This window comes from Falco punctatus, assembly GCF_963210335.1.
Source record: "Falco punctatus genome assembly, chromosome: 8".
NCBI lineage: Eukaryota > Metazoa > Chordata > Aves > Falconiformes > Falconidae > Falco > Falco punctatus.
Genome location: NC_137588.1, coordinates 60,584,639 through 60,610,308, shown reverse-complemented (window position 1 = coordinate 60,610,308; position 25,670 = coordinate 60,584,639). Strand labels below are relative to the sequence as shown.

General features: G+C 41.1%; 1 protein-coding gene across 1 annotated transcript in view; it reads left to right on the top strand.

Annotated features, from left to right (window-relative positions):
• The window catches only part of SPOCK1 (SPARC (osteonectin), cwcv and kazal like domains proteoglycan 1), a 329,306-nt gene that overhangs the window by 248,337 nt on the left and 55,299 nt on the right, over positions 1-25,670 (top strand). Inside the window, exon 6 of the mRNA XM_080398501.1 lies at positions 9,983-10,097. Within this exon, the coding sequence (XP_080254627.1) occupies positions 9,983-10,097 (115 nt within the window). The remainder of the gene's footprint in view (positions 1-9,982; positions 10,098-25,670) is intronic.

Genomic DNA, 25,670 nt, shown 5'->3' with positions numbered 1-25,670 from the left:
TTTGAAGCAAGTAAAAATGACAAATCATCGTTCTCCTGTGATCGGTAAATGGCTACAGAATGAGAATGCATCTCAATTACATGGCGAGTACATTTCAAGCAGCATCGATCGTTCCAAATCTCCAATTGTTTTCCTGTGATTTTTCTTTACTTTTAAACTAAGATGGCTTTAGTCTATTAAAAATAAGTAGCTTCTTTCCACTTTGAACAATGCCATTAGCTATGAACTCTCAGCTCATAATTATGAAGAGTTAGAACAGAGAATAATTTCATAGAGACAAAAGCAATATAATATAGATGCATAGAAATGAAAGAAAATAAATGCAGTAGGAAAGTGATTTTTAAAGTCTGCATCTTGAGATGTGGCAGGCTACTATACTGGAACACAAAAACTCCCATGTGCAGCTAGAAAATGGTCATCATTAGTAGGCTATCATGCAAATCCTGCAGGAAGAAAAAAGTAGGTATTTAGTGGCAGAAAATGTTTTTGTACGTGAATATGGAACATTGGGCTGTAAGATACATTTTTATAACATTGGGCTATAAGATACATTTTTTTTTTTTAAACAAGCCAGAATTGCTGCCTCCATTTGCATTTGGATTATTCTCATCCTGCAAATATTCCTGACTACAGAATTAGTATCTCCAAAGACAGTTCATAGCAGTAATTACCAGGCACAGCGCGTGACTATGCCATGCAACGAAGCGTCATCCTGCAGAGACCCCCAAGTTAGTGCCACCCTGCAGCAGCGAGTCCCTGTGTGCGGGAGGAGGCTGGGGAGCGAGAGCTGCTGCTCTGCCCCGTGGGACGAGTGGCTGTGTGTCGGTGACTCGGTGACTCGGCTCCTGCGTTCGTGCACGAGGAACCAGCTTGCACAGCCCGGCGCATGGGCATGACCTTGCTGCTTGGAAGTGACCCGTGGAGTCACCAAATCCAAACGGCAGGCTGAAGCCCAGGTTTCAGCCTGAGAATGTGACTCTGCTGGGGAGAGGACAAGTGTGTGCCTACCCTGTACTAGCCATTGCATGGTTACTAACAGGAGGTAGAATCAGAGGAAAGCAGGGTGGTTTGCAGATTTAACACGGGCTGGAACTTTGTGTTAAATCTCAGGGAGAAGGAGGGGTGGGTGTCTTTATTTTGACCTGGCCATTTCTAGTGGCAGAAGTGCTTTGTCTTCATTTACCTTTTAACTTGTCTTGGTCCCTTCAGCCAGTGAAGGAAAAGTCAAAATCAGCATTGCACAAGTGTTTCTACTTGTGAATTGTCTCTTTTGTGTCAAGTTCCAGCCCAGCTTGGCCCCTGCTGCTCCAGTGAGCACCAGAGCTTCTTACAAGATGATAAACCAGCTGAGATATGTCCCCCCTCACCTTGGCCTAGGTGTTTCCAGAGCTGTCATCTAAATTACTTTTAAAAAAAAAATTAATTTCTATACAACATTCAAGATTTTGATGCCTAGAACTACTGCCTTGTTTGCGCACAAGATGACAACCGTTTGTTTTCATTGTTACATCGTATTACCAAGTGGTCACTTGAATGTCCTCCACCTCCTGTATCCAGTGCTGTGACCTTATATGCCATATATTCTGGCTGATGCAATTAAGCTGCATTTTTTTTTTAAACATTCCTGCTTCACACTGAGCTGATTGCCAGCTATTTCTCAGGGCGATTTGTCTTGTATTAAAACATAATTTTGTCCTTCAGTGGCCTGTCCAGAAGTCCCCGAATTAGCTGATTTTGCTCTGTCCATAAGGGCAGTTTGCAGTAGCACAACTACATAATAATTTTCTTGGTTTGCAGCCCTGCCATTCAACACTGAAATGGTTCAACATGCCCACAAGCAGTCACCCTACTAACTCTTCAGCTATCAGTCAGTTTGGGAAATGGATTTTTTATTATTATTTTTAAAGTCTCTGGTTCTTTCTTCTTTGGGTAGCAGGGTAGTAGCAGTAATGTCTAAATGCAAAGGGTTTGGCTACTTCGAGTCCAGTTACAAATATGAAAGCTCACCCAAGCGGTCCTTTAGAAACAAATTAATGACAGAACGCTTAGGAATCCATATTCTGACTGCAGCGTGCTCAAATGCTCTGCTCCAGAGTCATTGCTTTAGCTGTGCCATTGCCCTGGGTTTCCACGTGCCCGGGGAGCCCTGAGAGTGCAGTGTTGGCACACACACCCCGCGGCTCTGCCCCGCTCCCGTCCGCCTTCTGCCCCTGGCTCTGGTGTGTAGGACCCCATGGGCACAGGCTCGCTTTTAAGTATCTCTCTTGCACTAATTTGAAGGCAAGGAAGAGCCATGAACTCTTCTTGGGAGCAAAGCTGACCCTCTAGTGAGCAGTCAGGCTCTTTGTTTTCTAAAACAACTCTTAACTTTGACGAAAACAAGGAGCCCCTTCTGCTGTTCTGCTGCTAAGTATTTTTAGAGAGGTGCACAGTTCTTACTATGCTCTGGAGTCAAAAATATGCAATTGTCCTGATTTTGGCAGGGATAGAGTTGATTTTCTTCTTAGTAGCTGGCACAGCGCTGTGTTTTGGATTTAGGATGAGAGCAGCGTTGATAACACAGGGATGGGTTAGCTCTTGCTAACTAGTGCTTACCCCAAGTCAAGGGATTCTCAGCTTCCCCAGCTCTGCCAACAACAAGCTGCGATGGAGCAGGGCCAGGACAGCTGACCTGACCCAGCCAAAGGATATTCCATACCATAGAACATCATGCCCAGTATATAAACTGGGGGGAGTTGGTCGGGGGCTGGCTGGGCATCGGTCAGCTGGGGGTGAGCAGTTGTACCGTGCATCACTTGGGGTTTAGTTTGGGGTGTTTTTTCCCTTTTGGTTTTTTTTTTTTTTCCTCTCTCCTTTTCATTATAAGTGGTGGTGTTAGTATTATATTTTATTTCAATTATTACGTTGTTATTATCTCAATCCACAAGTTCTACCTGTTTCGTGATTCTCCTCCCCATCTGAGCGAGCAGCTGCATGGTGCTTAGTTGCCAGCTGCGGTTAAACCCCAACAGCAATTAATGCCATCCTGAGTTGTGTGATAGCCTCTTGCACCTCAGCTCGATCCTTTCTGAAGCCCAGGCCAGGAACCAATTGTCTTTTCCTGGAAGATGAACCTTCTTTCTGGTTGCCCTGGAGTTGGTAGTCAGTTATTTAAACTTTACAATGTAAGAGTCAAAAATACTTAGTGGTTGCATATGGCTGGGACCTAACAAAAAAAAAAAAAAAAACAGCTGAAAAACTTAAAATTAAAAAAAAAAAAAAAAAGTGTTGTTACATTTCAAAATCTTAAAGTTGACAAGCGTAATTTAAGGACCTGAGACATGTGCTTGGAGCACCTGTGGTTGGCAATATTAATGATGTGACCTCCTGACTTAAAGAGTGATATTTAAGGATTGCCTGGGTCTCATGCTTTTCCTCTGCTTCGTGGTTAATTTTACCCTGAGGGCAAAGTCCTGCAGCTCTCCCTCATTAGAGCTGCAGGACTGCGGAGGGCAGAGCTGTGGAGTGTAGAGCAATTTGTGGTCCTCGGAGCTTTGCTGCATGAGACCTTTTGGCGATACTGCATTCAGCTGCGTAAATCTGTTCAGCCTATTTAATATCAGTGCCTTGGAACCTGGGACTCTTTCTTCTTGACCCCACACCTGGAAGCTGTTCTCTTTTGCTAGCAGATTATGAACCACTAGCCTGTCAGCTGAGTGTGCAATAAGAGACTTTCTCAAATATTTGTTGTTCACCTGAGATATAATAAGGTCCTTTGTGTCATTTCTTGCAAAAAGGAGAATTTCTGAGGCAATCGGCTATAACATCTGCTTCAAAGCTACAGCTAGCACACAGTTTAAAAATGGTTCAATATGTATTTACTCAATAGGTTGTTTATGTTAATTAGAGTTAATTCCGCCACTGGTATGCATGCCTAACTCCCATTAATAGCAGCAGCAGCTATGTATTCTCGTAAGGAGAACAAAGCCTCTAATTAGATATCTTGAAAACCTGGAGTTCCTTGTACAGCTTTTATTGCAAAGATGAAGTGCCGTATGTTTGCCTGCTAACTATTCTAATAGAAAAAAAAAAAAAAAATTACCGACCTCCCCTTTATCTCTGTTGCAATGAGATGAGGCAGTCCCAGAGCAGACGCGGGGCAGGACGCGCTGTAGGGAGCTTACCCTCCAAGCAGAGGGAACAGCATGTGTGTGCCCGGAGAACGGAGACGACTGTACCAGCTAGCCAAAATGCTGGTTGGCCATGGAATAGCCCCTCTGTCACTGTGAAGCCTCCCCAGGTGGTCAGTCCTGGGGGCAGAGCCTGGTCTGTGTTTGCAGTGGCCACCCTGAGGCACGGAGCGCGTTGCCCTGTGCCCGCGCAGCCCCTCTCCGGCAGCGCCCCGGGCAGGCTCTGGTTTGTGGGGCAGCAGAACCCCCCGGCAGGGGGACACAGTGCCAAGGGACCACCAGCCCTGTCCCACAGCCCAGAATTTAAGACTCCTGTCAGGACTTTGCGTTAGCATCTGACTTTTTGCAAACATGAATTCACGTGGTTGACTTTGCTGTCTCCCAGCTGCGTAACTGGGACACTTGGTTTTAGGATTTCAGGTTTTACAGAGCCTAAAAGGTTTGGAGAACTCACATTAAAACTTTTTAATGTACTTGTTCAGCGGGATGCAATGAGAGTGTACCCTATGACATTTCTTTTGGGATTTGAAGAAAAGAAACTGAACCTTTTTTTGTTGTGCCAAGTTTTTTGTGTTTTGTTTTTTTTAAAAAAAAAAAAAAAAGTCTTTTGGTCTGAGTGTGGTCTAAATATACTAATTTTTTCCATCTGATTAAAACTCGAAACAAAGGCATATAAAGAAAATACTGGTAAGAGTCCTAGCTAAGGAAGCAGTGGCAAGCACTGCTCTAAAGCTTGTAAACAAACAGCCCCTCTTAAATAAGTGTCTGAATCCCAATGGATTCTAATTATCTGCTCAGACAGATAAGTACGAAAAACTAGTGTATAAAGAAACTCAACTGAAAAATATATATGCTGTAATTTCAGGAAGTTGTAGCTTTTGTTGGTGGTAGATACCGAGTAAAAGATAAGGTAGAAAATAATGAGCTTTTGTTATTTGCATCTTAAGTTTAGAAGAGACATATTGTGAGTGAACAAAAGATGCACCATAAAACAAACACTGCACTGAAATAATTCTTGGTGGAAATGTAAAAAGCTGCAGGGCGCTAAAGATGCAGTGTCTTCTAGGTGAGAACACTATTCAACAAGAGTTTTAGAGCCACTGCTATTAGTAAGATGTAATATTTCGGTTTTTTCACATACATTTTAATTAGTATGCTATAAAATTTAACCTATTCCAATTTTCAGTCTTTTGAGAAGATGAACTACCATGAAATCTCTTTATATTGTCTGCTAATCCCTAAATACTCCCACCAACAAAAAATACGCTTCTCTCTTTTATAATTCAGATTTCAATTAATGACAGAAGCAATAGAAGTTTGGAAGCTAACATTTTCTCCTTGATTAGCATAACTACAAGAAATTTTAAATGATAGATTTTGTGTTATGGATTTTATGCATTAAGACCAAATCAGGGTCTGAGAGCTTCCTTTCTGCTGAATCCTGGATGAAGCGTGCTCCCTCCTCATCCTCTTCCCTGGTGTTTGTTATCAAGGCTGCGAGATCGCTCTGTGCAAAGTGCTTGGGTGGTTTGTCCTCTCTGTGGCTTTATGAACAGAGCAGATTAGGCACATAGTGTGTCCCGGGCCATCAGGGGCACCTGCAGGTTCTCAATTACATCTGCACTCCCTCCCAGTGAAGGGTGCTGCCAGGGCTGAGATCTGGCAGTATTTATCCTATATATTGTAATTAGAACCACAGTGAAGAAGTGCACAGCTAATGTCGTTACCGTGTGAGCTGCCAGTCTTCATCGCAGCACGTGTACTTAAAGCATCGGATACTGTCGGTGGGCACTAATTCCGTCTCTCCTGTTGGGAGCATTTATTGGCGTAGTGCTCCTGCCTGCTCTCCTCCACTGGCAGGGGAGTATTAGCTGTTCCCAGCAGGGACCGGCCGGGTACCTGCTGGTGGAAGAAGCTTCCTGAGCTGCTGCCTCACCTGTAGCTGGCTGCCGGAGGGCGTTTTGACTCTGCAGCAGATCAGAGGTGTGCATCACGCGATGCCAGCTGGGCAGCAGCCCATGGAGCCGCTCCGTGCAGATGCTCCTGGTGGCCAGCAGCCGCCCGTGTGCTGGCCCCTCTTTCCCCCCCGCTGCTGCCTTACTTCGCTGCATTTTAAGCAAGCATGTGAGTTCCATGTGTCAGTATGCAAAGCTCCTCAAGGCGTTAATGTGGTCTGGAGGCTGTACTAGGCTGCGCGTGTAGACACTCATTAGTCAAATATACACCCTTGTGCAAAAGATCACAGGACTTACTCAGTACTATTACTGTAACGTGCAGGTTAGATCAAAACCTGGCTGCCAAAAATTGAAAGCCAGTATAAAGGCAGAGATACGCCGTTTTATTACATCATTAAAAAATATCTAGATTCTCCTCTAGCAGGAACTACAGGCTGGAGACTGACAGACAAGAATAAAATAGCTGGGAATAAATTTTATGCAGCTATTTGCCTTCTCCCTCAAATGCTTATGCAAAACACATTGCTGTAGAATCACTGACAATAAAGAGGGAATCATTATACGAGTAGTGGATTCTCAGGAGAACACTTTAGCCAAAACACACTCTGCAATAATTTCCCACGTCTTAGTTGAATAAATTAATTTATGAATTTTCCATGAATATGTTCAACCGTTTCTCCCCTCATATATTTTATTGATCTCCATATACATTTAGCAACAAATAACAGAGCTGCTTTTCCATTTGCAGTAAAATAGTTTCGAGATGTTTATGTGGGCCTTGGGGTTCGTAGTAAACAAATGCAGTTCAAACACTGGGGAGGTAGCAGAGAAAATGAAGCTTGGCAGGATGCAGGGAGCTCTGCTAGGAGAAAAAGCTCAGCAGAGTCTACATCCAGCCTTACCACAGTGAGGTGTCCCCTGAAATCAGAGGGAGCAGCCCTGAACTGTGGGGCTGCTCCTGGTAAGTCCCCTGTGGAATCGCTGCCAGGAGCTTCACGGCTCATGTCTGCAAACCTGCAATGTCCCTTTGGTGTGAAAGACCAATAGGTTGGATCATTCCTTCATTAAGTATGTTTTGTCCTGTAATGTGTACCTTCTTATTTTCATGTGAGAAAGGAGATGAGGATGGCAAAAGGAAAGAGGGAGTTTGGGGTTTCTCCACAAAAATAGAAATACAGGGTCTGTGATCTGGAGAAGGCCAGCAGGCTCCTTCTAGACTGTAGATCCAGTGACAGAGTAGTCTGAAAACTTCATTTTTGCTCCACAAGACACCTTCTGTGGCCACCCTGCCTCTGAATATCACTTCGTTTGGCTTAGGCAATGTCATTAAATCCGAAGTTGAGCTACTCACATATAGGCTGTTACAGTGAATAAGCACACCATCACATGGAAACTGTGATATTTCCAAGTTTTTCTTTAGAGAAGGGGAAAACAGTCGCAGTGATTAGATGTTGAAAAGTAGTTGCTATCATCCTAATTTAATGTTTAAAACTATGGAGTTCTTTCATTTTCCTCCTCCAACGCCAAGCTGCCATCCCACTTCTATGTGTATACAAACAAACATCCCAAACAAGTAAGGTGGGAATACAGTGTGGTTAGTCATAGGTGTAAATTTACTCACGTGTGACTGCACCGTTGTGATCTTCAACTTTAGCTCAGCTCCTTGCCCTGCATGCTCAGATGACAGAGATGGCCCTTTTTAAGCAGTTTCTTTTGTGGTCTATTTCAAGCTTTCTGGTTGTCATTTTTATCAATCATAAGGAAAGCTGAGGGAAGACTTGCCTTGCTGTTTCCAAATATAAAGCTCTTTCTTTCTTAACTACATGTAATGACGGGCTTGAAATAGGCCTTGCCATCCTAAAGGTGGTATTTGAAGTATAACTGCTAATGCTTAAATACATAATTTACATTTATTATCCATAATAAAATATGTAACTAATTGATGTTCTGTAAGGGATTAAATGATCAACTGCAGCTGCAGGGTGAAGATTTATGCCTGTGTTCTTTATAACACATTGACTATTGGAATATGCTGCAGAGTCGTTGCCTTCAGGAGTGTGTGCTCAGAGCGTTCTCCTTTCTCTTGTTCTCCTTCTGATATGTTTCCTCTTGTGTTTGTGTTCTGTGCAAAGTGATTTATGGAGGAAACAGATGAAAAATAAGTACTTACATTCCCTTCAGACTTGCAAGGTACTAGTCTAAAGGGCAAGCCAAGCTTGCACATGTTTGTGTGTGGCCGTGCATTTGCTAAATTGGAACATCACACAGAGCGTGCAACCACCACGGTGCATTGAAGTTCAGAATGGCCGGGAGATAATGTCAACAGAATGGGATGTAGGCACAGGATAATGGTCTCCTGCTGCTAGATTAAAGCCTGGGCAAAGATGAGCCCTTTTAACAAAAACAAACAGAGGCAAAGCCAGGTTATTTGCAGTACTTTCAGAGCAGGAAGCATTTATCTTGTAACAACATCCTTTTCTGTTCTTTTGGCTTCCACCGTACCAAAATAACAGCAGACGATGCTGTGATTTTCATCAGTGGCTGTTGCTAGACGAGCTCTAGTTGCCCGCTGCATCCTCATCGGCTAACACCGTGGTCTTATGTTGTGTGTCCTCCAGCCTTCAAAAAAGCCGCACGTTTCAAAAACACATTGTGTTACACTGTGTAAGCATGCTGGCCGACTTTTAAATGAAAAAGAATTAATCTATAATAAAACTCGGAGTTACCAAAGGGATTTTACAGCCCGACGTTTCGGATTTCCCCTGGCAGGAGGCAGGCTCCGCAGGGAGGAGCACGAGCCTTAGCACTGCAGGCAATGCTCCCCCTTGCATTAGAAGCCCTCAGATTCTGATCTGGTAAAATCAGTGCTTGAAGACAAAAAATGGAACTGAATTCCGTTCATTAAGTATCAAGCCAAAGAGAATGCCTCACACAGTTTTGTTCCTGCTGCTATGTGCCGTTTGCTTTTACTCTGTTTTATTAGTATGTTAGTCCTGTCTCCAGGAACTGTGCTGCCGGGCACAGTCTGGGGAAAATATCCTTGGGGCAGTAACACAGAGAGGACAACTGCACAGGCACAAAGCTCTTAGAGGAAAGTCAGCATGAAAATATATGTAATGCAAACAGCAGAGGCTATGAATACTGTGTTATAAATCAGGGCTTTTAACTAGCACACTTCTGCAGTATTAATTCTTCTGAGTCGTCTCATTTGTCCAATACTGCATATGTCCTGCTGTCCTGCATGGTTTGAATGCGGTGACTGTCGAGATCACCACGTGTTGTAAATCCCGTCTGCTGAGGTTTTAGGGAAGGGAAAGGAACAAGTTGCTGAGGTGAGCGGCTCTGGTGCCAGCACGGTCACAGCAGAGTACTCCAGCTCCTCAAAAGACCCAACTAATAAAACAGTAACAGGTGATAATGGCATGATTTCATCCCTGAAACATGGTAATGCAGCATAGGAAACACATGGGATTCTGGAGGTTTGGGCTGTATTTTCCTCCTAGCTTTGCTACTGATCTCTTAGGTGACCTGGAAGAAATTGTTTCACCTTTCTGTGCTGCAGATTCCATCTATTTAAGCAGGGAATAATGACAACTCTTTACAAGGCACATTTAGAACTGCCGTGCAAAACTCTGCATAGGAAGTAACTATTATTGTTGTTATCTGTAATAATAAAAACAATGGCATTTTCAATAGAGACTGAAGTTTTGCAATCTGTCCAATGCCTTTACTGCTAAATACAATTTCTCATTTAATCCACAGCTGCTGCTTTTATGTCTTGTCCTAATTCAAAATGTATAAAATGTATTCTTCCCTTCTTTTTTTTTTTTTTTTTTTTCTTTTAATATATGATTCTAGTGCAAGTTGGAGTTTCACGCATGTACTTCTGGCAAAACCATCACAGCTCAATGCGAAGGGCCCTGCCCCTGCCTTCCCGGACCTGAAAGTTCAAAACACAAGACAGAGAAGACTGGTAAGTTGAGCTGTTAATGGAGTTGTAGCAGATTAATTGCTTCCTGCTATGTTCTTAGACAAATGTGAGAAAGGCATTTCTTAACTAGTAGATTTTATATGTAATGGTTTCTGAGTAAAAGCTAAGGTACAACTACACCTTTTCTAAACATGTAGTACTTTCAGGTACCTTAACTGCTGTAAAACTAACACCTGCTTGAGAGAGTATCATAGGAAAACTGAGTTCGGGCTAATGAATCTCATTTTTGAGTGAAAATATTGAATCATCATAAAAGAAGACAGGCAAAAAAAATATTCTACTTGATGGTTCATTACTTCATAAATTAAAAACAATCAGTAGCCTGTGTGTTAACCATGAAGTCATTTAAAGTCACACATATATATTGCATGGGATCAGAGTTATAATATTAATGTTTATTATTATTGATGTTATCATCAAAAGTCAAATACGTTGCATATAGATACATGTATTTGTATTTATATATGAAATTGTTTCAACAAGAAACTCATTGCAAATGATGACATACCAAGCTGAAGGTTGGAGTCTCGGCACAAATGGCCATTTCTCTTGCCAGCTCTCCGGTGAGTGCTCCATTTCACTCTGAAAGCCTGGTGAGCTCATTCACCCCCCAGGTCTTTTCCGAGGAAGTAAGCACAAGCTGTCTGGGTCTGACCTCATCCTAAGGGAATTGGTTCTTGCAAAGTGGCTGACTAAAAGCAGAAGTCCAGCGGCAGGACCACAGCCAGGTTCTGTCTAAGAGTTGCCACTGTGCTTGGGGGAAGGCCCTTTGGAAGAGAAAAGAGTTGTTGGTGTGGTTGTGGTTTCTTGATCTGAATGCAGATGTGCTGGTGAGGGCATTCGTGGCAACGTGAATACTAGCCTGCGTAAGCCCAGCGTGTCTCCCCTCTCTTAGGGGAGTGCAAGGGGCAACGCGCTGGCAGCTGCGGGGCGCCTGGCTGTGCTGGTAGCTCACAAAGCCAAAGCAGTGACTTACACAGCGTTTGCTCTGTCACATTAAGCAGTGAAATGTGTGTGTGTGTTACTTCTGTTTTTTTCTGTGATTCTATACATATATAGATATATATGTGTAAACCAGATGAAGCTTTAACAATGATCTGTTTGACCCAAAATATTTGAGAATCTCCCTTCGCTCTTACTCCTCCTCACTCTGGACACATTCCGACAGTAGCGGGCACAGAAACTGAGCAAAAGTTTCAGCAGCTCTTCCTCTGGTTAGTTCAGGCCTTGTCTCTTCAGCTGAAAACCCTGATGATCCTGCCGGTGCTGCTCCACACGGTGCATCCTCGAGCATGGCACCAGTTTTCACATCAGGTATCCATTTCACAAGAAGTGACTCTCCAGCCTAGATTTGGAAAATTCAGGTTTATTCCACTTTTTGGCAAATCACAGGCATTTTTCTGCATAGCTATCAAACTCAGATGAAGTATTTCAGATGGCAAGGTTCTGAAATCAATATATAACTGTAATATTGCTTTATGTGGCTGGAATCTTTTGGTTACAGTATACCCACTGATAAATTGCCTTATTCATATTTTCTGTTTCTTGTAGCCCTTATCAGGCTACAAGAAATATTTCTTTTTCTTTGCCCTTTCTATTTCTTTGCCCTTATCAGAAAGAGTTTCAGATTAATAAATCTACAGTGACATTTTAAGCTTACAATTTTATTCACACAAGAGAAAAAAGATTCTAATAACCCTTATCTTGATAAATGCAATTTGACACGGTGTACGTATTCTGAAACCCAGGCTTTTGTTTTCCTTGACTCAAAACTTTAACTCCAGCCAATAAAGCATTAATTTAATGGGTTGAGTGATCTGCAGAGCAACTTTCCTGAGAGGTTTTTCAAGAGGCCGAACTTGAGCTAATGGTACTTCTGCCATTGCCCCAGTGACAAGGATATGAAATGCCTCAGTTCTGGCATCTTCAGTGTGGCATGAGGGAGGAGGGTGCTCTGCCCCCTTGTAGAAGCACAGTCACCTGGGAATAAGGGAAATTGTTGCCATGTGTATGGGAACATTCAAAAACCTGAAGACCCTACTCGACCCCTGTATCAAGTGTACGCAAAGAAACTGCTCCTGAGCCAGGTTGGACGGGGCTTTGAGCAACCTGGGCTAGGAGCAGCTGTCCCTGCCCATGGCAGGGGGCTGGAACTGGATGGTGTTTAAGGTTCCTTCCAACCCAAACCATTCTGTGATTCTGCGAGCCTGGTTATAGTGTTATAAGCAGAATACGTGTACAGGCAGGGGAGTGATTGTGTGTGTGCATGTATATGCAAAAAAATAATAGCAGTGTAATGTTTTGCTTTATCGCTATCTGTTCCTTTCTGGGGTTAGGTGCTGAAATGCCCACAAAAGCAGTTGGTATTGAGAATCAAATAATCAATAGCAAAGGTGCTTTCTAACTTGCTTCATCTTAAATTTTCTTCTGGATCTTTGAACGTTCCGGTAACGTGCCAATTAAAGACCTCCTTTAACTTACTTTCTCAGTCTCCTTTCTTCAGATGTTGTCCCACTGAGTGTAACAGAGTCTCAAACTGAGTATTTTAGTGTCAGACTTTTAACAAAGAGCTCCCAGGAGTTTCCATGAGAAAACATGAGTAAACTCTCCATATCAGTATAAATTTTACCCAGGTGCAGTTTTAGCAGCGTCTGAAAAGAGAGTCGGTATTGTGCGGGTCTGCCCTTTACAGGCTGGAAGCCAGCCAGCTTTCCTTAGGTTTATGGGAGAATTATCAATTCTAATTGCTGACCACAAAAAATTTCCTTAGCGCTGCCTTTCATAAGTTTCCTTTAGTTGCTCAACAAGTAGTGTCACCCCGCTTTGGAGAAATAAGCCCCAACTAGTATCTGAAGTGACATGAGTGAGGTGTGATGCCAATGACATGGCAGAGCGTGGTGGTCCCCTGGAGCCTGGGCACAGCAGCGCTCGAGCGACCTCCCCTTCAGCAGATCTCCAGACCTCTCAGTCTGGAGCCTCTTGACTAGCAGTTTGGTTACTTGGTACTGTAGTGTTTTCTCTAGTCTTCACACAAAATTATTTTTTTTTTTCTCATACAGTACGATAGTATCATTAATATTGCTGAATTGGTATACAAGTCAGTCGTTTGATTTCTCATCTAAGAAATTGTATGAAAGATTTGTGTAGACAGTTGGGACTTGGGTTTCTGCTCCTTTTGTAGTTGCCAAGTTTGTGAAATCCATTCAAATACGGTGTAATCTTAAGTAGAAAATGATGGAGGGCTAAACTTCATGCCTTATACAGACATGTCAGTGGAAAAATGCTAAAGAGAATTACAGTGCAAATGCTTCCAGCAAAATGGAAATGCAGATCTTAGAGCTACCACATAAACTTTTTTATGCCTATTATACAACAAGGTTAAATGTATGTGGTTGTGAACTTCCAAATTGAAGACAGTTTGCATTAATCTTTACACGTTCATTCAATCACATTCAAATATTATTCCATGATAAATTACTTTCAGAAATTAAAAATGTAAAGGAACATTTAATTTCCAGAGTACTGTAATTCTAAATGTCGTGACCTTTTTTTATACGCTTGTGAATAAAATTGGCAGCAGCATCAAAGAAAAGCAATCTGAGTGTATGTGCTTGGAGGTAACAATTGACTGCAGTGTCTGAGCCGTATTCCTTCCTCCTCCCTGGGCTCCTTTGAAAACATCTCTGCTTTGAGGATGAAAATCAAGACTAATAATCATCGTAATAAAACTGGAATTCCTTTTATAGTGCTAACTGGTACAATGGAGACGTTAATAAAAGAACACAAATGCAACCAAAAGAAAACGACACCAAAATTATTACCTTTAATGGCAAATAACAACAATAAAATCTTTCTACCATACAGCTAAATCTTTGAAGAGATGGCAGGATCATGTTCTTCATTTTCTTAAATGGGATTTTGAGTTGGAGTCTGAGAGGTAGAAAGCAGGACTCTGTGAGGGTACTAATGAGAGATTTTGGGAAGGAAGACAAGCCCTAATGCTTTTTCTCTTTTCTTTTTGAGGCCATCTAGATTCCTTTGGTTTGTCAAAACACTTGACACGCTTCATTATTCACAGCAGTATCCCCACCTGCAATATGCTTCCCATGATAGCTGCTGATTTTCAACTCGGCTGCCCAGAGACAGAGGTTGAGCTGTAATCTGCCCTGGGGTTAGCTGCCCTTCCAGAGCGCATGTGCCCTTTTATCTAGTACTGTAATGTGAGTAAGGCTGTAATTTCAGTGAAAGGACTGGTAACTGACTCTTAGTGACACCAAAGTGACAGAAGTTACTTAAGACACAAATTCCTGTCTGCTGGTGGGCTTCAGGTACCTCTTTCTAAAAGCTCTGCAATATTAAATAGAGTTCTCATAAAGCATAACTTAGACACTAGCTGAAGCTTCTAAAACCCATCCGTAAACAGAGGACTTCAAATGAGAAACAAGTAGTTTTAGTTCTTCGGAATCTGCTGGCAAGGGCAGAGATTTTTCCCTTGAGCGTGCCGTTCATTCTGTCAAAAAGACAACATTGTGCAATGATTGGGGCATGTCTCGGCAAATGTGAATTTGTAGTTGCAATAACGTGGTTCTGCCGGCTTCCCCCATGCCTGTGTGACTCCTGTTTCTCACATATGTCATGGTGTAGTAGCTCAGGCAGGATGGTAAATGTTTAACAGCATGTCAGGGCTTTTTCTGACCATACCCTCTTCTTGTGTTCTCTGAGTTGAGTGCTGTACTCCCAACGTAGTAGCCTTCGTTTGTTGCCATCAGGGTTGCAGAGCCACCGGCGCATGAATGGATGCAGTGATTCAAAGGAGGTTTGCCCCTATCTCTGCATTGTGTCTTTTTGACTTTGCAGAAATGCCCAAAGCAACTGCTAAGAAAATGCTATTATCTTGATAAGGGAAATGTAAGGTCAACAGGCAGAAGCAAATATATTCAATTATACTGAGTGCTGTTTAAATTTCTAAAGAGAACCAAGAGAACATTTTTAAGTTACAGGAATAGGTCTTGGCAAGCTCAATCAAGAATCTGCCTTGTTTAGGGTATAGTTTAGGATATGAATTGTAGCATTTAACTACCAGCACTGCTGGGTGTGATGGTTGAGAAGGTCTACAGTTCCATTCCTTTATAAAAAGAGCACTCAGTGCATGAAGTTCATTTGAAGAAATCACAGTCATCTTTCCCAAATGGGTTGTATCACTTCTTGTGCCTGAATGACTGACCACTAAGAGAATTTGAAGTCTTAGAATTTAGTCTTTCTTTGCAATGCACTTTCAGCAAATATTTCAGTTTGAAATTGCTATTCTCAAGTTTTCATGACAGCAGAGTACGTAATTTGAAAGTTTGTGTAGATGAAGTATGAGTCATGAACATGGTTGAGTTGAAATTGATTCCTGGGTTTGATTTGCCAGAAAATGTTTCCGTTTGTGGCTTGAGTTTTGGAAAAAAGACTCCTCCTGACACTGAATTTCCAAGGAGCTTTTTAAATGACCTATTTGAGTCTCAAACTCTGGGAACGGTAAAACAAAAACCTTCTAAAACTAGTATTAGCGAGAGTTTTAAAGCTTTAGTATATTACATTAAAACTAGGGGGGGGGGTCTTTACTGTTTCACAGAGAAGAAATTACGTTTGTTCAAACCGAAGAGTAACTGTCAGTGCAGGGCAGATACAAGGACATGAGATACAGTGATGTGTGTTCCAGGCACTGACATGATGTTTCTCTGGGCTTCATCAGTAGAGAGTAGAATTATTAGCTCTGAAATATCTGAAATTTTTTCTCCAAAATTTTCTGTATGAATACTGCAATTCAGTCTTTTAATTTGTTACATGATGAAATGACCTTACCCAAGTAAATCTGAGTTATGTTGTATTGGTAAATAATAATTACAGTATTAATTACTATTATTATTACTGTTATTTTGCCTGCAAGCTTTCACACAAGCAGATCAGTCTTTATTATTCCCTTCCTGAAAGCGTGAAAGATTAACTTTTTTCATTTCTGCTAGATATTGTCTGTGAGTAGCTAAGTGGCTGCACCCAATTAATATTTGATTAAAAGAAAGTGAGAAGCAGGCAAGAACTGATACCGTTGCTCTTCATGGATGGCTATTGCCATCACCCACTCCTATCAGAGGCAAAAGCAAATAGCTTCCAGGCTGAGGCAGGAAAATCAAGTCCTTGCCAGGGTCAGAAGAAAGAGCAAAGTAATCGTGGCTGGGGATGGTTCGTTCCGCAGCTCAACCTCACATGCATCTTCCCAGCTTGCGTGGGAAAGGCTGTACGTTCTGCATGTACATATGTAATGGGAAAATGTGTATTTTTGTAGGAGTGTTACGTTGAATAGAACGCGCAAGCTGAGAGCCAGATCAGTAAAACGTTCACATGCTGAAAAGGAATCGAGCAAAAAAGCTACTGATGTGACTGAGAACGTGTTAGTGGATTGATACACAGGTGCTGTTTTTTCCTGGTATGTTTTTCATGTTCCTACCCCACATCTTTCTGGTATCTTCTGCCATGTCTGTGAAGGAAGTGTGTTATCAAGGCTCATGTGCATAGCTAGCTTTGGAATAACTCAGGAAGGACCCATTAAATGCAAGTCCTTTTACTGTAGCTCGGAAAGATGGTGGTGCCCTTACAAGAGGTTTGAGAGGCCACTGGGCTCTCCCATTTGCTGAAGAAAATGTTGATCTGATGGTGTGATCGGTACTTAACCACATCCACAAACTACGGAGGATTCCTTAGCAAAGTTTGGTGCTTGTAACTCCCTGCCTGGGTGGGAAGTTCTCCATGTGCTCAGTAGATATCAGGCTCTTTCTGGTCCATCTTGAAAATCTGATCATCCTGAAGCATTTATAACCGAGCAATAGATGTTGCCGAGTTGGAAGCATTAAAACTGCTGCTATTTATATCACTCTGAAATTATATCAAATCATACATCTTCTTTGCATTGATTTCAAGGCTAGCTACATATAATGAGGTGATCAATAGTAGTTACTGCTCCCCTTCAAATTCAGTGAAACGTCTTTAATCAATGTAATTTAACCTCAAAAACATCCAAAATTTTTGTAATGACTTTGCTGTATTGCAGAAGTGAGGTGGAAGGGATTTCCATGGCATACAATTAACAAGTCATCATGCAGAACAGTTTCAGGTACTGAAAACCCTTGCAGATAAATCACTTGCAGGCTTTAGGTTTTTGTTAGCAAATTAGGACAGACCTCGTAAGGCCTTACAATGAGTAGTTCTCACACCCTGAAGTATGGTACTTCCCTGAAGAAGGCAGGGCATCTTGAATCATGTAGATCAACTCAAAAGCCAGCAGCCTTTTAAACATTTTCATGAAAGCAAAAAGAATGTTGCAAGAAAAGGCACGGCATAACCTTGTATGCAAAATATTGCCCCATTCTGTCCCAAAATGTGCTGAGACACCTACCCCGAGGTGGGAAGGATTGCCAGCTTCTGTAGGGGTTGTGTGCATCAGGATTCAGTCAAGATCTCATGTAATGGTCTTTCCTCTCAGTTTATGCAGCTTGTAATATTCTTTTTTTTTTTTTTTCTTTTTTTTTTTTTTTTTTGAGGAAAAGTTAAGGCTTGGTATCTACATTCCAAAGTTCGTCAAAAACTCTTGGGAAAAAAGTAAGGAATGCAGAATGTAGCCATCAGTAAACAAAAGACATCAGCTATGCCAGGAAGAGAAATGGGAGAAAGGTACTACACAGATTTAAAATAGACTCAAAACTATCATTGTGAACCTGTATATTTTTCTATGTCCTAGCAAATAATTCTCAGGAATCTTTTTTGAGAAGCTGCACTTTTTCCTATAATGATACCTGAAAATATGTATTTCTTGGCCATTTGAAATTCAAAATAAGTAAATGACTTAATTGAAAAACCAACTCGTACGTCAAGTTGAGTCTTGTCACTGCAAACAGCTGTACTCAGCAGTTACTGCTTGAGTAAGTAGGTCCTTTGTCTTTGGTGAATGTTCCCAAATACAACTAACTGTGTCTGTATAATTAGCCAACACATAATGTGAATTGTAAACTTTATAATTGAAAGAACAATTCTAAATTTCTTTTTCACCAATACGTGAGCATCATATTTTAGGATGTAGGTATGAACAGTCATAACAGTATAGTTGAAGGACTCAAACCTTCACAAAGAAAGAATATAAAGAGATTGCAGGCATCATATCAAAAATCACTTCTCAGTTTGAGGAAATATTATTGGATTTTTCAGCACCATTTATTCTGCATATACCGAGGTTTTGAATTATATGCAAACTATTTATACAACAGAAATGAAATTCATATTTTCAGACTGCTGCTTTTTCTGTCATAGCTGCGTAGTACAGGAAAATTGCCTGCCCAAAAATCTTTGTTAGGTTTAAAGAGTTAATTCAGGTCTGAACCTATGATACCTGAATGCTTTTTTTGCCAAAGAGAATAAATTTTAATATTTTTTGTACTTTTGACAATCATACACAGAAAGCACTCGAGTGTGCATGCGAAGCCTACTTTGACATGAACTTGAAAAGGAGAAAGAATTGTCCCCTGTAGAAGTTGTTTTGCGTTTTGGTCTGGCTCAAAGGTTTTGGAACTCGGCACAGAAGCATTGACCATAGCACACCCCGGACAGGTAACGAGTTAGGGATGATACCATCCATTGACTAGCTGTCACTTCCCTGGCATGATCTTCCACGGATTTGGTCAAATTGCAGCAGGCTCCAAAATACAACAGACAACTTCTGCTTTAGAGGCAAAAGTGATAGGGAGGAGGAAAAAGCAGCTTCGCTTCTGGACGCAGGGTGCTGTTCACTTTGCTTCTGTCGGGTACTGGCTGAGACAGGTGACTGTAGTAGCAACATCACCAGCAGCAGGGTTTGCACTTTCAGTGCATGCATCTCTTTCACAAGGTAACAAGCCGATAGAATAATGTTGAGCCAGAACTCCTGTCATAGTTTTTTTGAGGTTGAACCAGGACATGAGACATAACTCTTCATCATCGCTAAATAAATCCCAGACGGCAGCGGGAGACAGGAACTGCATAAAAATAGCTGTGTCGTGGTGTAATTATATTAAAAACAGTAGGGGGGGGGGGGGTTCAAATCCTTTTGACATCTTAGGATAGAAAACTTTTGAGGCTGTGCTACTTCTCTGGCAGCTCTCTGTGGCTGAAGCAAGTCCTTATGTTTTCGTAAGCTGTACTTACAAAATACCTGTGCTCTTACCCCAGGCTGACTGGTGCATCTGGATTTCACCCCTTGCCCACAAGTGGTCACCACCTAAGATGGAAATCTTATAATATTATAATATAATAATAATAATGGGAAAATAAAATAATATAAAATATGGGTCTCATCCATATAACTAGCAGGTACCTGTGGATTGCTTCCTGCAACGTTGAATCCAATACGGAGGCTCCAGATGCCTTCCCACTTTGATATGCCAAGGGTACAAACACCACCGGGAGGTATAAACCCACCAAACACAATAAAAGCATATTTAGACAGCTCAACGATAACTGCTTTCATAAACACTTATTAAACAAAATGTTAAAATGGCTCTTGATTTATTTATTTTTTTTAAAGAAAAGGCTGGAAAATGACAGGCACAGTAAATGCTTAGCACCAGCAAGTAACAATAATTTTCAGACGAGAAGTGATTTGATTTTGGATTGCCAACAGAAAACTGTTGAAGTGGCACACGGTGTTAATAGAAACACCGTCTAGCAGCAGCAGGTGCTTGTGTGCTGATAATGATAATTAGGGCACTAAAATCTCTCTCATCATAAACAAAAACAAATAATTAAGACTGGTTGCATATAGGTTTTTCTCATGGATATGGACTTCTGCATTTTTGGGAATATTTCCCTAACACTATAAGAAAAAGTTTGTAAAATCTCCAGTAACCTGACAGTGAAATAAATTATAGTGCTTATCACTGCAGTGTTAAGCTAAAACATCCCTAGTGTGAGAGGAAAAAAACCCATCCATTTTCAATAAAATACAGGAGAAAGTAAGACACTTGAAATTTCATATACATCTTTTTCTGGTTGTTTGTTGGTTTGTTTTTATTTTCCTTTGGTATCTTAAGGGCTCAATTCCATCTTTGGTTACTCCAGTATAAATCTGGGTATTTTTTTTTTTTTTTAAGTTCTATCAACAGTGTTGAGCTAATTGCCTTTGGTGGAGTTATTCTGCGTCTATAATGGTATAAATGAATATAGACTAGAGACTAATTGATCATTCCAGAGGGTTTTTTACTTTTTATGCAGGATTGTGTCAAATCAGTTCTAATTTTTTCCATTTCTAATTCCCTGTTTATTAGTGCAGAAGAGAGATGGTATTTGAGGTATCACCACCTCATTCCAAGTATATATGCTTACATATTTTACAGCTTTCAGTGTTCCAACAGGGACATTTCTACATTTATTTTCCTCTGAAGAATTGCAATTTTTTGTAATTCAGTTTAATGGACTGTATGTAAATAAATAAAAAAAAAAAGTTATCTGCTTCTTGTAAAGCAGATGTCTCTCCTTAGAATGAGAATCAGGATCTGTATTTGTGAGTTACTAAAATCTGAACGATTTGGCTCAAGTCCATCTCTGTCAGATGAGAGCCCATCATCCACAGAGAAAACACTTATTAAAATATCCTGCAACACAAAAAATAAATGTCAATATTGGAGAAGCATCTAGGCAACCAGCATGTGATCTTTATGTCCCAAATGGTAAAACATACACGTATGTATTCAAATATTTTTTTAGACACAGGCTCAAACTCTGGAGACTGGGTTTGTTCAATCAAAATTGCAGTTTATCCTTCCCTGCAGGGGTCCAGCCTCTCTGGAGGTCTCCTCGGGACTAGCTTGGACAGTCAGATCTGTAGTTGGAGCTGAATTACAAAGCCCTAGTCCCCTACAAGCCTTCAGACATGTCTTTATAATATTTCTAATTAATAGTAACATAGAAAGTGGCTGAGTTTATGTCCAAGCAATCTGTTTACTGTACGATGATTTTCCAACTTAGTTTTAATTAGAGTTTTCTAATATTGTGTTCCACTAAGTGAGACACAATTTCATGACTTAATTGTTTAGGAGGATATGTTTACAGAAAAAAACAGTTTAGTTTCCTTTATAAGAATATACTTTATAGGATGATACCACTGTGTTCTTTGATATAATAAATTATGGCGTTGGCTCCATCCTGCGTGTCTGAAGGTGATTTTACATAATGCCGTGTCCCATTTCTCAGTGTGTTTACAAGGGTAGTCAGGGCCTAGGAGTTATCAGGCACAAACAGGCAGATTCTCTTCTTGTCTAAATAGTAAGTATGGTCTGTAACAGCAAGTACTCACTTATCAGGCAGTCTCTGTCAACAGGAAAAATGAAAACTGGGTAAAATAAAATCATGTCACAGTCATTTCAGGCAGTGGCTTGCCTGTTCCAAATGCCTCATTGATCCTTCATGATTGAAATTCAGGTTTAGGCTTTCAGTTCTTGAAAAGGTTGCAAATATTCTTGGAGAGCCTAAGATGCAAAAAAACGTAGAAGGGGTGTGATCTTTGAAGAACCCAGGTCCCTGAGCGTTGGTTCAGAGAACAAAAATTAGGCTTCATTTGGGACTGTAAGGTGAGAAAAAAACATATAAACCTTTTTGTCTGCAACGTGGTATTTCAAACAGTTATGGTATGTGGTTGTTGATCTCTGTGATAACTGGCTGTGAAAGTGGAATACTGAAGTACTTCTCAAGCATAATATATCTGTTAAGTTTATGGTATTATAATCAGGTGTGGTGAAGAAAATAGTTTCATATAGCAGGTGCCTCATTCTGTTTTGTGGTTTTCACAAAGGGATTAATTTGCTTCTGCTTCAGAGGTGTGTTCAGTTGAACTGAAAACCAGGAAAACACCAGAAACAACTTTGTCTCCAGAAGTCCCAGTACCCAGGTACCAGTGTAGCACGTGTCCCAGTCAGAGCTTAAGGGCTTGAAAAATACTGAAGTCACAGGGAAGCTTTACAGACTGAGTGTTCCTTCTGTCAAACCCGATGTCTGTTCCTAGCTGTTCCCATCCAGAAAAAAAGTGAGATCCTGCAGTTCCAAAGTGCGGTGGGATTGGCCTGTGTAACGTTGGAAGGCTTCCCTCGTTTGCAGTCCTTTCTTCTGAGCCTGATGAGGGGGAGAAGCATTGGAAGCAGTGTCTCATAGATGAAGCACCTTGTCTCTAAATTGCATTGTTGGTGGGCAGCAGAGAATTAGTTTGAGGGGAGTTGCCAAAAGCCCGTTACTAACAGTGCTGTGGGTACGCGCCGTGCTTCCCCTCGTGGTTTGACCCCAGCCGGCAGCTGAGCACCACGCAGCTGCTCGCCCACTGCGCCTGCCCCACTCGGGTGGGGAGGAGAGTCAGGGAAACGTAAACCCCATGCATTAAGAACAGTTTAATAATTTATATAAAGTAAAAGAAAAAAATTAATAATAATTGTAATGGAGAGGGAGAGAGAGGAATTAAAGCCAAGGGAAACCCCCCCCAGTGATGCGCGGTACAACTGCTCACCCCCTGCTGACCGATGCCCAGCCAGTCCCCGAGCGGTGAGCGGCAGCTCCCAACCAACTGCTCCCAGTTAATATACTGGGCATGATGTTCTATGGTATGGAATATCCTTTGGCTGGGTCAGGTCAGCTGTCCTGGCCGTGCTCCATCGCAACTTCTTGTTGGCAGAGCCGGGGAAGCTGAGAATCCCTTGACTTGGGGTAAGCACTAGTTAGCAAGAGCTAACCCATCCCTGTGTTATCAACGCTGCTCTCATCCTAAATCCAAAACACAGCGCTGTGCCAGCCACTGGGAAGGAAATTAATCCTATTTCAGCAGAAACCAGGATACTGCCCTTTCATTTCATATATTCACACTACCATTCTGGACGTTTTAAATTTTTATCTTCATACCAGTCTTCGCCTTGTACTTTTCAGATTGTTAAATGAAGCTTATATATGAATCACTTTCTTCAATTTAGTAAAATCCCATAAGCAAACAAGAAATTGTCTAACCAAAAAAAAGATCAGAATTTTTAAAGCAGAGTTTGTTTTTATTAGCAGATATAATTTTAAAGTGTTTTGGGTTTTTTGAATGTATGAGGAGGAAAGACATACGGTGACTGCTATATAGCATATACTGCAACTGCATTTGAGAATGCTGTTACCCAGAAGGCAATGAATAATTAAAATAGATTTTTCAATAAAGAAGCAAGTAGGAGGAAGTGTTATCTGTTCAGTTTACGTTTTTATGAAAAGAAGTGAAGTTGGTTGCAAAAACACTGGACAATATTTTACATTTAAAAAGTTCCTTTTTGTATTTTCAACTGGATGTCCTTGAGAACTGGAGCAATAGAAATGGGAAGAGGTTCATTAGCACAAAATGCATAATTATACACTTGGGGTCTAATAATAGGAACATCTGCTTTAATCTAAGAGCTCTTTGGTTGGAAAAGTCTAAAGGAGAAAATGACCTTAGTGTGCTAGCTAGTCGCAGAATAACCGTGAGCAACCATGAGCTGTGAAAAAAGTCTTCGATAACCCCCAGGTGTGTCAGGAGGGGCACTTCCAGAAACACCGGTAATACTTCACAGGACACTGGTAAGACCTCGTCTGGGCTTTTCTGTAAATTTGGACCAGCAATGTTCACAAGACATGATTTCAAGTTGAAATAGGAGAGAGAGGGAGGGGTTTTTTGTCTGCCTCAGTCTAGAGCTAAGCTGCTCCTGTCACTGACTTCTTTGTGCTCAGTACAAATATAAAGGAAAAAGTTCTATCTCCTAAAAGTTAACATTACAGCACTATTGAAAAGATGTGTTACAGCCACTGTAGAGAAGACATCAGCGTGGTATAGGTATTTAAACGACAGTATAATTATACCTTTAAGGCAGTTCTTTTAGCGTGCATTAATTCAAAAAGAGTATATTTTTGCACATAATTTTATAGGGGGTTTTTTTAGTCATATAGTTTAGGGTGTAAAGTGAACGAGGAATTTGAGAAAGGGGGAAAGACATCTGCTACTTGTAAGAGATTTGGAAAACGAGAGCTCATGGCAGCATTTCACACTGTCGAGGTTCTTCTGTTGCAAAGGCAACCTTGCAAATGTCTGTCTGCCCATGTACCCAGACTGATTTTCTTTCTCTCTTTCTTTTTCTCACCATCTTTTTAAGACCTGTCTGTTAAACATCACTAGATTCTTTCTGTTCATTACCAATACTACCATAGTAAAGGTGATTGAGAAGTTTCTGTTCTTGGGCTGCTGTAATTTCCATCACCGTTTTGCAAGGCTGTACAAAGGTGATGTGTTACTGCTGAGTCTTGGGCACAAGGCATTTGGCTACATTCTTGTGACAAAGAATTCATAAAACTGAATTTATGTGGTGCTTTATGGAACCAGCTGATTAACTGCAGCCCTCAATAAAAGAAAGATGCTGTGTGCAATTGAAGTACAGGTATAAAAGAGTGACAATAAAGAAGAGGCAAGTGAAAACAATATATTAAGCTTCTGAGAAGCAGATTCATTGGCAGGTCTTTGCATTTCAAAAGAAATTCAGAACCTGCTGATACGTGATGGTGCTATTTCATGTTGCACGACACCACCATTAAGAGCAAGGGTTCAGAAATAAACTACTCCTCCTGACCTTGGGAAGCTGAATTACAATAAAGCAGTTTGTGTTTTAAGCAAGCCTGGACTTGTGTGCCACACTCCTTAAGAACTAGTGAAGGCCACAGAGTAGCTCCTGCGTTTAACTTACTACAAAGAGAGATTTTCTTGTTTTGCAGCAAAAAGCTGCCAGGTTCAAACACGTTTATGTCTGGTGGGTTGGTTGGCATTAATTTTTATTAGCATACATCACAAGGAGCGGTTATATTAATAAATATTCACACCTTAAGTTTGCAAATAATCCCCGACAATATTCCAATTGTTATTGGAATTCAGATTTCTGTAATTGGAAGTTTTGATAAAAAAACATGAAGAGTTTGAGCTTGCGCAGTGTAATGTGTGTTTACAAGGTGGTTGAAAGTGACTGTGAGGGTTCGTGTCTTTTTCCTTCTCTCTGTACTTTGCACAAGGTTTTGCTACATGTGATCTAAAGGTTTAACTTCAAGCCTACTCTGACTATTTAGTAACCTCAGAAAGCGTTATAGCATACCCACTGGAAAACCCGAAACGTGTCTGGGTGAATGACCAGTTCTTTGTGGGAGAGCTGCTGTGAATATAGAAGTATTGTGTGGCCAACTCTTTGGCTAATGCTAAAGACAGTGCTTCTCTGGCAACATTGAGAATTAAAAATGCTGTGGTTTTTTTCTCCTGGTGCTTCGAACAGGTGGATATGGATTAAATGAGTTGGACTGGTGGAATGCCTAAGAAAGGTGTCGCATGAATTTAGATTGAAAAGCAGTTATTTTTCAAGTAGATAGTCAAGGAGAAAGTTCAGAAGTTTATTTCACTGGTACAGCAAGGGATTGAGAGCAGCAAGAAAGTTTTTAGTCATGAAATAATGGAATTGTAGTTATTAGTGC